Source organism: Bidens hawaiensis, unplaced genomic scaffold (assembly GCF_021521415.1).
Source record: "Bidens hawaiensis isolate Kalapana, Puna unplaced genomic scaffold, B.hawaiensis_p1.1 tig00022887_1, whole genome shotgun sequence".
Taxonomy (NCBI): domain Eukaryota; kingdom Viridiplantae; phylum Streptophyta; class Magnoliopsida; order Asterales; family Asteraceae; genus Bidens; species Bidens hawaiensis.
In genome coordinates, this window is record NW_027493576.1 from 163,330 (window position 1) to 176,229 (window position 12,900).

Below are 12,900 nucleotides of genomic sequence, written 5' to 3' on the forward strand. Positions count from 1 at the left end.
CAAACGATAACGCAATGGCTAGCTCGTTGCAAAACTTGTGGAGTGTTCCTCAAAGCCATGGCATCTATCTTGCAAGCTCATTTAACAAAATATTGCAAGACGATAAAACCAAAAAATGAAAACTACGACTCGGGAGCGGGCTATAAAGACGAAGACGATAACAATGAATAACAATAAATTTATATATATCATTAAATAGCATGTATTGTTGTTTATGTTTTATATTTATCAATTTAATTTTATTTTTTACTTTAACAAAGTGAGTTTATTATACAGCAGTTACACATTTCTTTATTAATAATTACAACATGTTATTTTAATTTGTATAGGTAAACTGGTCAGGTTAATAACCAAAACCGGGTAGGCAGGTCAGTGTTTTCAAACTCATATATCCGTTATGCTTATAACTGTTTTTGACCGTTGACCGATAACCCATTACGGTTAATAACCATAATTTGAATAACTGGTATTTGTGTCTACTTGAAAATAGACTGTCACAAAACACTCCCAATTTCTGACTCATCCCTCTTGCAAATTCTAGCATGGTTTGTATTAATCATCAAAATCTGGTTACATATTTCTTTTAATAATTGGTGACAAAGTAGGTTCTAACTTCTAAGCAATGACTATTTGTTCACTAATCACATTATATTAACATCTGGACCCGAAAAAATATAACCAGGCACAAAGACTACGATGAAGGCTCTCTTTTTCGCATTGAGCACGTAATGACCATCTTTTAGTTTGTCACCGATTCAAGTGTGTTTGCGATTAAACTCTAGGGTCGATTTAATGTCGTCACCATTGTATTATCGACCAAAACACGGTCATCACAAAATTTTGCGTAACGAAGATATTTCTTGTATCTATCATTGGATTATATGTAACTAACTTTTTCCTACAAAAGAATGCTAGGACCCATAACAGTTAAACAAAATTCTATCTTAAGAAAGAAACAGAATGCACAACAAAGCAAAATTATAATTATCTCCTAATCAAAGTAAATGATTTCGTTTAATGATGAAAAAACAAAGATTGTAGATAAAGAAAACCTTCAGTAATAGCAAAGACTGCACATGTATGTCTAACGGGCTAAGATTCTGCACATAACAAACTCAACGCGACTGTTTACATGATAATCCTTAAAAACAATAAGAAATGTGTTGGTGATGAATTAACTTTCCTTGTCTTAAAGGCAAGATATGGAACTGTGGAAACTAACAAACTTTCATGGGGTTTAATCCTTCTTTCAGATGAAGGGAAACTTGTCGGAATAGAGAAGCCGCAAACATAGCAATATGAAAACTAGTTTCCTAATTCTAGACGATTGAGTGAGCGTATTATGAAATGTTGTTGATTGTTGAATAGGCCACTTGGAGGTGATTACACGCTAAACTCCCTCTTGCCTCAATGATATATAGATCCACAAATTAAACCTTCCAGTCACCATAAACACTGAGATCGAGATTCGAGATACAAAATGTCGCCAATGATTGGTCTAGTGTTACTTCTCACTTGCTCCACCCTTTTCAATGTGCTCCCCACCAAAGCAACTGACCTCAAAACCTACATTGTTCACTTAAGTTCTCCCGAAGGCCAGGTGCTCAACATTGAAGAATGGTATAACTCGTTTTTATCAAAAGTAGCTACGCGATCAATTGAGAAACCAGAGATGGTTCACAAATACCATCACGTGATTACAGGATTTGCTGCTAAAATGACAGCAGATCAAGCAGAGATGATGGAGCGTTTGAGTGGAGTTTTATTCGTAAGACCTCAAAGTGTGTATCAGTTACACACAACTCGTTCACCTAACTTTCTGGGCTTGAGCCAAAACTCAGGTTTGTGGAAAGACTCAAACTATGGGAAGGGAGTCATAATCGGGCTTATAGACACTGGAGTTACTCCAGGTCATCCCTCGTTTAACGATGATGGCATGCCCCCTCCGCCGTCAACATGGAAGGGTAAATGTGAAGTGGCAGGGTGTAATAAGAAACTCATTGGAATGAGAAACTTTGTTGAGGGAAGTTCTCCGGTAGATGAGGAAGGCCACGGGACACACACTTCAAGTACGGCTGCAGGAAATTTGGTAGAAAACGCAAATGTTTTCGGATTGGGGAGCGGAACTGCGAGTGGGATGGCACCACTGGCGCACGTAGCCACTTACAAAGTATGTACGCCCTTCGGTTGTGGTGACAGTGATGTCTTAGAGGGCATGGATGCAGCTATTGAAGACGGTGTTAATGTGATGTCTCTTTCACTTGGTGGGGTTAAGCCCTTGCCTTTACATGATGATATTATAGCAATTGGTGCCTTCAGTGCCATGCAGAAAGGGATCTTTGTGAGTTGTTCAGCAGCTAATGCTGGGCCGAAGAGTGCGTCATTATCAAATGAGGCCCCATGGATCCTTACGGTTGGGGCTAGTACAATTGATAGAAGATTCAGGACAACAGTTGTTCTTGGAAACGAGATGAGACTTCGTGGTGAATCCTTGTACCAACCAATGAATTTTAACCAGAAGCTTCTGCCTCTTATTTATCCCCCAGCAGGGTGGTGCGTTGAAGGGTGGCCGGACCAAATTGATGTCAAGGGGAAGGTAGTGTTGTGTGATTATGATGATAACACTAGTAATGTTTATAAGGGAACTGTAGTTAAGGAGGCAGGAGGAGCTGCCATAATTATTGCTAATGACATTGTTAACGGTGAGAGTATAACAGCAGACACTCATGTTCTGCCGGCATCATATGTCGGTTACAAGGAAGGTGTTGAGATTAAGAAGTATATGAACTTAACTTCTTCTCCCGTTGCAACCATCCGTTCTGATGGAACTGTGGTCGGGCTGAAATCAGATCCAGAGGTTACTTCTTTCTCTTCAAGAGGGCCTAACTTTGCAAGTCCTGGAATCTTGAAGCCGGACATTACCGGACCCGGTGTGGACATTCTTGCAGCATGGCATCAATCTGTCGACAACCAAACAGGAACCATTGCAACATTTAACGTCGTAGCAGGTACATCGATGTCTTGCCCTCATCTTGCAGGCATATCCGCATTGCTCAAAAGCGCACATCCAGAATGGTCACCTGCTGCTATCAAGTCTGCAATAATGACCACGGCTAGTCAAGTAAACCGAAACAAAAAGCCCATTGTAGACGAAAGAGGGCTTCCTGCTGATGTATTCGCCATCGGCTCTGGTCACGTAAACCCGCCAAAAGCCCATTATCCAGGCCTTGTTTTTGACATCCAACCCAAAGACTACATTCCTTATCTTTGTGGGTTAGGCTATACGCCCAAACAAATTGAAACCATTGTTAAAAAGAAAGCTAGCTGCTCAAAAACCATACCCGAGGCCCAGCTCAATTATCCTTCTTTCGCAGTGTCTCTAAAAAGAGGTGAAAGCAAAACATACTCAAGGACAGTGACTAATGTTGGTTTGGCAAACTCAAGGTACAATGTCAGGGACGTTTCTTTACCAAAGGGTGTAAGTATTAAGATTGTGATCCATAATGATGAGGGTATTATGAGCTTCACAGCGGTGCAGCAAAAGAGAAAATACAAAGTAACATTTAGTCGAGATGTTAATGATACGAAGAATGGTCTATGCGGGCAAGGGCATATGACGTGGGAAGATGAATCTGATATGTATACAGTTAGAACCCCATTTTCATTCAAGTTTGAATGAAGATCCAAATATTCTTGTGTCTGCATCTTGTATAACATTCACATCTATATATGCTTATATATATAAACAAGTAATATGATTGGAAGAAATAAAAGGCAATGTCAATGCATGTTTTCGTATGTTAGACAGCCTAAAGTTCTAGGCTCAGGTTCAGTTTATTTATTATTTTGACTGACTACGAGCATAAACCATAAGCCAAACCATTCAATGTGGTTCGAAAACTCCTAAACCAATCGACTTATTATTTTCAAAAAACCCAACTGCAAAGCGAAAGTGATGTTGGTTTGGGTGAGTCCATGGTTTCAAACCAAAAATAAAGATCACCCTAAGTTCACTCGTCTTGTACTAAAGTATATCAATAGACTTATTTTAAAAACTTTTTAACTATTTTGTAGGATTTTTAAGTATCAGCTTTCTGAATACCATAAAGATTACAGGTCCAGATAAGCGTCGCAGATACCACCTTCTATAAAGGTCAAAATTGCAACTAAACTTAGCATTCACTATACGACTCTGCCATAATTAAAACCACTAGTGAAGTCCAACCAGTAAAAGGGTGCGCGCCTTTTCCGTTGCCCTTCTTCTGATCATATTGTTCCCATAAATAACCTGTCTGCTTGTAATTCTTCATCACGTTGCTGTTGCATACGCGGATGAAGTGTAAGTGCTCAGGAACAGAGCATGAGTAACTAAAAGAACTACAGACGACAATGCTGAATAAACATACCTAATCAGATTGTCCCTCAACTCCTTGTATATTGTCCCAGCTTTTTCTCTATATGGCCCTTCCTCTATAACAGTAAAAATTAGAGGCGTCATTTTAACCATTATGATTAAAAATAATATATGGAGATATTTTGATACCTTTTGAATAGTGATGGAGTGATGAAAGAATCAAGTAATTCATGTTCATCCAAATTGGGCCTCTCCAATATGGCGGGTCGTGCTCTGTATTTCGTTTCATGTACATTGAGCTGCAAAAATATGAAGAAAAAATAAATAAAAAACATCAATGTCAGTCATGCATAACATACAGTATCAGTTGTTTGTTTGATTGCTTCACCTTGTTTTGGAGAGCGAGCGTAATCCATAGTTCGTCCATAGGGTACTCGTGTTTGAAATCAAGTCAAACTGTTTTTCTAGGATCCAAGATGTCTGCATGTCATGATGTGTGAGTGATGTAGATTTGTTTTTATCTTTTTGATATTTATAGAAAAATTATATTATATGTTAAGTTGATAGGACTTACAGACGGAATGATTTTCCATATGAAGGGGAAAAGACTAACATATCCAACATGTGGAACAAATCTCAATGCTGGTTCCTCTAGAACTTCTCTGACAAGCTCTAGACTTGGTGGTTGGTTGCTATTTTTCTCCACGAGTTGACGTCTTAAACGAACCTACAAATATGCATTTCATGAATGATTATTATAACTAAAATTGGTGACTTTGTGGTTGAATGAAAAAACAAACCATATATGCATTGAGGCAATTTACCTTTTCTGTGTGATTTCCATAATCAAAATAGGCACCATAATCTTTGTCAAAATGCATCTGAGAAACAAGCAAAAGACATCAGAAATGGGAATAAAACTATTGAAATTTTTTTTTCAGAGAATTAAAATTTCAAAAATTCCATAAATTATGGTACCAAATAAGCACAGACCTTATTAAGAAGGTCAAAGTCAGCTAGGAGCTCGGCTGTCTCTTTATATGCCTGATGCATTTTTCTGTTAATTTCTAATTATTGATTAATGTTGATATTTATTGGCATGGGTTCTTAAGTTACCATTACCTTCCAAGATTCCTTTTTGTTCACAAGCTGTTCTGAGATGAATTGCATGCAATCTGCTGCAAGAAGCATCCAACATCTAAGATCCAGGTGGCGTTCTTCATCAGTTGGGTGTGATGCACGTGGATAATCGTCTAAACCAGAAGATAATGTCTGAAATGCCAAAAATGAATAAAAATAATTGGTTTAATGCTATATAATAATATAACATATTAATATCAAGACTTGCACTAAACTCAAGAAAGATGATTTGACTGAGAAAATCTAAAAGAAATGTAAATGAGGAAATAACCGTTGGATTTAGCTCAAAGATGGTCTGACTCTCCTTTCTTCCATGCCAATAATAACTACTTCTATACTTGCCTGTTATTTAAAAGTATGTACTCAATATTCATGAGATTTTTGTTTCACTTTGAATATAAATAGCATGTTAACTATAATAGTACATGTTAAATTGTTACCTGATTGCGTGGTATTAAACCACTGAAACCATGCTTCTAAACGACCAAAAGATCGTTCAAAGAAAGCAGAGATATCTTTACTTTCTGTGACAGAAAATTTGTTTCTCTTCAAACCACAAACCAGATCTGGAAAACAAGATTCATACTTAATATTAATAATCTTAAAAGAGAGTTTTCTTTATCTGAACAAAAAGAAAGGGAAAAAGGGGAACTCTACCTTGTAGGACTAAGAATAATGTTGGTGGATTTCCGTTACTTGGGCGCTGAGTAACAAATTCATCAGGGACCTTGCTGCAAATCGATATAAAAACTGATAATTCAACAAAAACTCGGCATACATTAATCCAGATTAATATTACCTTAAAGCTTCAGCTCCTAAAATTTGCTCTCGAGGAATCCAACCATCAATGTTAATAAGATCTAACCAGTGTCCGATGATATCCATAGAAATATGCTTATCCCACCGCCTATCCATATTCACATATAAAAATATCAGAACAATTTAAAGGGAAAAAGGATTTAAATAAATTCAGAAGGCTAGCATATATCAAACAAACCATATTAATAGTTGATGAAAACCCTCGTCCCATAAAAACCCTCTAGGAAAAAAAGGGCGGCTTGGAACAGCGGTATACAGCTCAGCGGGCCAGTATAATATAGAATCACCATCAGAACGATGCTGCATTACACATAAAATTATTGAGTCACTTGCATTCAATCGCAAAATAGATATTAATTTTATTACAGAAATAAAAAACGGTGGGTGTAAATACAATGAGAAAAATATTCAAATCCGTGCTATACATAATTTTGAAAATATGTGACTATATGTGAATATTTGATAAGAACATAGTTTGATAAAATAATCAGATTCATTAGAATTTTAAATATGCATACTTGTAAGAAAAGTTATAGACTAACTTACTTTCGAGGGTTGTGGATACAATATTTTTGATTGGCCATAGAAGTACCCGATTCCACCTAACAAATTTCCAACAGCAGCCTTACCAACTTCCACAGATTCTGAATCAAGCTGTAAACAGCACTCTATATTAATGACTCACTTAAAGTAGAAAACAAACGTCAAAACATTGATAAGAATAAACTAAAAAATGAAAAAAGACAGTATGTAACAGAAGCTACCCTTAAAGGATACCTTTTCTGAAGGATCAAAGATTTTCTTGAATTTATCATCAAATTCAATTTCCTTCTCATGAAGTTGACTAGTCAATGATGTACCTACATATATGAAAGACACAAACAAGATGGACTTATTATTTCCCGCCAAGACAAATAAATATTATAAGTTTTTATTAAGATTCAGAAAATGAACACCTGTGAGGCTGTCCACACGTTCTTCAACTTTATCACTATCAATATCAGTTCCAGTTACAAAAGCAATATCAGCTCTAAAAGAAGTTCTAGCAGTGATCTACCAAGATAAAAGTAAAAGGTTGATAATTTGTCTGGTGAGGATAGTAGCGCACATAAAAGCAGATATGTGAGTAATGAAATCACACCTGATAAACTAACATGTTGGGAGAATTGTCAGATGTGTCTGGAAGCTCTAAATGACCAAAGTTTCTTACCTATTAAAACATAAGGAACCCAACTTTATCACTAACAGAACCAAAATATATGCCAGCAGCCAGCTTATATTCTTACTCTCACAGTTACAAGAAATGAAAATAATGTAAGGTCAAATATTAGCATGTTACTTGTAGTCCGAGAATTCCTTGAACCAAATCAGAGAGATTGTGAATGTGAGGCGTCTTCAGACCAACATGGTGGACTTCAAAATTATCCTGAAAAGTGAAAAGGTTTGAACAGTTTTCCCTCTGCTTATTGATTTAAAAAATATACGATTAATATTACACATTTCATGACATTACCGTTGATTTTAAATGTAACTCCCAATCACCAACATCAGCTCGTGATCCAAATGCCAATAGAGACTTCTCATATATATCTGAGACACTTCTACCCAAGCTTAGAGCATTTTGGCCCTCATCAGCCACATAAAAGAAAATATGTGTAGAGTCGGGCATATCTTCATTTAATCTGGAATAATAACAAACCATGACCATACGGTGTAAATACAGCATCTACTTTAAGTCATGCTATAAAAAACAATATCAGGAAAACAGGAAACGTGTATACTTTTCATATTGCACTCCAACTTGAACAGCCCAGTCTCCTCCATAGCCACCGCCATTTACTTTCGATTTCAAAAAACTTGTAGTCAATGTCAATCCATGGTCAATTAGAACCTGATGTCCATAATCTCTGCCATTGTGTTTATTCCAATCATATGTTTGAAGGTCATCTGCATCTTGGCAGACATGCCTCATAAAATATCTACCGTCTTTTATACCAAGCCACATTAATCCAACAACCAATGATTCTGGAGTCCTGAAAGTATAACCAATATCATTCATCATTCATATAACCCAAAAACTACTCAAATACCTGTTATTTGAGTTGATATAACAATGATTTACACTAATAGATTCAGTAACTATTATAGGAAATTGCAACTTTGACTAGGGCTGTAAACGAACCGACCGACTGGCGAACTGTTCAGCGAGAAGTTCGTTTAATAAATGAACGAACATGAACAAAAAATTTCGTTCGATTAACTAAATGAACGAACGCAAAAGAGGCCATGTTCATTCAATTGTGTTTGTGAACGTTCGATAATGTGTTCATTAATATTTGTTAGTTCATTAATATATATAATTAATCAAAATGTTAACTATAAAACAAAAAAATATATATATGAGCATTATGTGACTACATGAAATGATCATATACATATAAATGTCAAAAAGCACAGACACAAACTTGGTAGCCGGACCGAACCGCTGACAATGACTATTCTCGGTCAACCAAATCAAACAAAACATTGTTTGTATTCATTTGTATCCGTTCGTTTTCCGTTTGGTTAGGTGTTCGTTAACTGCTCGCTTAACAGACGAAAACGAACAACGCCTTGCTCGGTCCGTTTACATCCCTAATTTATAGGATAATATAAAATCACCTGGCGCGGACGCCGAAATAGACCTGAGGACGATATGTTCCCCAATACAAGCTCTCCTTTTGCTCACCTTGAAACTGCAAACAATCAATCAAATTAACATTAACGTATCTATATATCACAATTCAAAATAATCATAGATTAAGTAGTCCGTACCATATCAAGGTCAGTAACTTTGGGGCCAGGGAAGGGCGTAATAACCCTAGGCAATCGATTATTATTATTATTATATTCTTCTTCGGAGGACTGAACGTAACGGAAGACGAAAAGCAGTGCGACGAATGCGGTTACGGTAATAAACCCTAGGAGGATGAAATTAACATCTAGAATGCGGAGTTGATCTTTGCCTCGTTCTTTCCGTAACCGTAACGGTTTACGGTGATGATCTTCGGCTGGTGGAGTGGTGGTAGACTGTTTAAGTCTGTTTCGTGCGGTTTTCCGGCCATCGTTTCCGGTCATGATTCCGGTGGTGTTCTGTTCATCCAGCCGGAGCTGGGAGTAGTGAAGTAGTAGAAGTCAACGGAGTCACTTGTACTTGGTATTTGGTAATATCCTTGGCCTAAAATTTAGCCGTTTTAACCTTTGGTTTTTATATCAACGACAAATTTTGTGGTGAGTTACGGTGGAGCGGGTTAGATTCAATACATGTTAAAAACTATTGTTTGTTGGGGGCGGATACGTGGTTGGAAGTCGATCTCTATCGGTTTGATTTTTTACAATATAATTTGGTGACAAAAGTTTTATCATCAAAGTTGATAGATCAAAAAATATAATGTGGAACTAAAGCTAATGGACCAAAAGTATATATATATAGGGGGTGGTTAATGTACACTAATATACTATCATACAAGACGTACGAGAGGATCTGGAGCGTACAATAGAACGCGGTGGCAAAGTTGTAATTAAAAGGAAATTGACAACATACCGATTATCAAAAGGGCAATTCCGTCCAGATAATATTTCAATTTAACCTCCCACTACGCGAATCAGTTCTCCAGTTCCCCCCAAATTAGTTATCAAACACCCCCAATTTGTTCGTCAATACGTTTTTGAAGTAAACGGAGTACCTCGAAAAACCATGGAGTTGAATGCGAGCTCGGCCGGAAATCCTAATTCAACGAAGCTTGTTGTTAAGAATAACGAACGAAGGTCCAAAGCGAACAACGACAGACATCAAAACGTACAAAAACCAGGTAATACATTTCTAAATTGTTACCCTAGAACGTATATTGAATTAGTTGGGAATTTGTTTGTAACAATAAACAAATTAGCATAAGCTGTTACTAAATTTTTTTGACTTTGAAACTGAACGTGTTTAATGTTCAATTTTGTTTAGTAAAAAAAGAGGGTGGTTAATGTGAATTATCAGCAAAACGTGTTAGAACGTTTAAAAAATGCATAGGTGTTTTAAGCTTGGAATAATAGAGGTTGAAATAATGAGAACGTGTTAAGCTGTTACTAATTAGGTGTGAATTGTGTTTGTTGTTTTGATTTGTAACAACAAACAAATTAGCATAAGATGTTACTAAGATCTTTTTGATTAGAAACACAGATCATATTTTTTTGTAATGAAGATGTTGAAAAGAAAAAAAGAAATGCAGAACCAAGTGATGAAAATGAGTATGAATGTGCAAATAAGAAAGTTAAAACAAAACAAGCCGAAGAAAGAAATTCCGACTTCGACTTTGAAACACCAATCAAATCATTGAAATTCAAACACAGAAAGGTGGAACACAAGCAACATGACAAAAAGAAAAAAAAAGGAAAATCAGAAGCCGAGTTTCACAATTCTGATTCAGACTTTGAAACACCAAAGAAAAAGGCCAAAAGGCCAAACCTTCAACCAACACGTTGTAGAAAACCTTTTCAAGAATTTGTAAATAAAAAGCTTTGGATAAGGTGTGCACCAGGTAATATTCATGAAGCAATTAAAGTGATGAATGAAAAAGAAAAAAAATGGATTGAAGAAATAGGATTTGGGTCGCTGTTAACAATGAAGATTACCTCAATACCTGGTCGATTGGCATATTGGTTGGTTATGAACTATGATCCTGATCTGAATGAATTAAATATGGGAAACCATATTGTTAAGATAACACCACAATTAGTTTATGAGGCTTTTAGGATACCAATTGATGAAGAAACAGTGGTAGAAAAAAACAGACCAAGATTAGACTCAAGCATTTGTGCAGACATGTTTTTAAAACAATTTGACCATTCAAGGATAAGTATTCAAAACGTCTTGGATAGAATGAAAAAACATAATGGAAAAAAGGATGAGTTTAAATTGAATTTCCTTGTGTTGTTCAACACATGCATTGGGTTGATAATAAAATCAAAAACAGTCAATTTAATGTTCGTCGGATCGATTGATGACTTTTCAAAAATCTCAAATATGAATTGGTGTAGCTACATGATTCATAATTTGAAGAGATCAAAAAATGAATGGAAAGGTATAAAAGAAAATGGAAAACAAGAACAATTCAATGGTCCAACAACATTGCTTGCAGTGATTTACACACATGAGTATCAGAAACGTCATGGAGCATTTGAGAAGCCAATCAGAACACCAGCAATTAGTTACATTACCACAGCAACTCTTGTGAGCATGGATAGCTACGTGTATAATAACGGTCCATTAACTGATACCGAGGAGAACAACGAAGACTCAAGTAAGTAACTATAGCTTTCTAATTTTAAAAATATGACTACTAATGCTATAATAATTTAATCTTTGAAAATACCTAAACAGTGAATCATGGTCCTTCAAATATTGAACCAACTGAAAAGGGTAAGGTATCTTGCAATGAAAAAGTGAGTGAACATAGAACAAGCCATGCTCAATTAGTGCAAAAAATGAGACTGAAGTGGATAATGCTATGATGAACACTGCTGCTGCAAACGAGAATGAAATAGTTGAAATTGATCATGGTAAGTAACTATAACTTTATAATGTTAAAAATATTACTACTGATGCTATATTAATTTTATCATTGAAAAAACCAAAAACAGTGAACGATATTCCATCAAATATTGAACCAACTGAAAAAGGTAAGGTTCTGATGATCACTGGAGCTTGCAATGAAAAAGAAATAATATATGATCAAGTAAGTGAACGTGCAACAAGCAGTGTTCAAAAAGGTGGGAAAAATGTGACTGAAGAGGATAATGGTATGTTGAACACTAGCGATGGCAAGGATAATGAAAGAGAAGAAAATGAAAATGCCAAAGAAAAAGAACAAAATGAAAAAAATTATGAAGATTATTTCCAGATGCCTATAGGAACAGCAACTCAAGATATAATAGACTACTACAATACCCAACCTGAGTTGTCTGGATTCTCTGCATATATGCCAAAAGAACGTTTCACCAAAGACGAAGAGGTAACAGTTCTAAACATACAAAAACATATTTTTGTAAAAAAATTAACAAAAATATTTATTGCAGAATTGGAATAAAGAAATGGACAACAAGTTAGAGGAATTTGATAAAATTGTCTCTGAAATCATTGAGTTGGTAAAGAGAGGTAAAGAAAAATATGGAACAAACATATGGTTATTTGATGGGTGTTGTGCTTGGGAAGCTAAATTCTATCAAAAAGGTTGTTCTAAAGAAACACCATTTGGATCTCAATCTAAAGGAGGAAGTCTAAATGAATTAGGTAAACACTTTTTGTTAATTTAATTGTATAATACAATACCTAACCAACACCCTTGTATAAAATTATAGTTGCAGCAGTTGATCTTTCAATAAATCAAAATAAAGCTGGTTTGGAGTCATGGTATGCTAACAAGGAAGATAGTGAAGGTAAAACTAGAACATTCTAATACGTTTTAATACGTTCTAGACCTTTACATTTTAATTCTTTTATTTATTACGTAGAAAATGATGTTCAGAATCAAGATGTGAGCCTTAACCGTGAGAAACAT

General features: G+C 35.7%; 1 protein-coding gene and 1 pseudogene across 1 annotated transcript; one reads left to right on the forward strand and one right to left on the reverse strand.

Moving 5' to 3' along the window:
- The first annotated feature begins 1,477 nt into the window (after positions 1-1,477).
- On the forward strand, positions 1,478-3,679 carry LOC143566422 (subtilisin-like protease pseudogene; annotated as a pseudogene).
- Positions 3,408-9,480, reverse strand: LOC143566421 (mannosyl-oligosaccharide glucosidase GCS1-like). The gene is made up of 22 exons (XM_077053136.1): positions 9,128-9,480; positions 8,975-9,048; positions 8,095-8,346; positions 7,827-7,995; positions 7,653-7,739; positions 7,455-7,523; positions 7,270-7,366; positions 7,091-7,173; positions 6,860-6,967; positions 6,492-6,613; positions 6,294-6,401; positions 6,152-6,225; positions 5,935-6,060; positions 5,766-5,836; positions 5,477-5,626; positions 5,348-5,398; positions 5,179-5,235; positions 4,929-5,081; positions 4,743-4,834; positions 4,544-4,653; positions 4,407-4,470; positions 3,408-4,317 (listed from the first exon to the last, which is right to left on the reverse strand). The coding sequence occupies exons 1-22, from the start codon at positions 9,428-9,430 to the stop codon at positions 4,173-4,175; spliced, it is 2,565 nt and encodes an 854-aa protein (XP_076909251.1). The 5' UTR covers positions 9,431-9,480; the 3' UTR covers positions 3,408-4,172.
- Between the last annotated feature and the right edge of the window lie 3,420 nt (positions 9,481-12,900).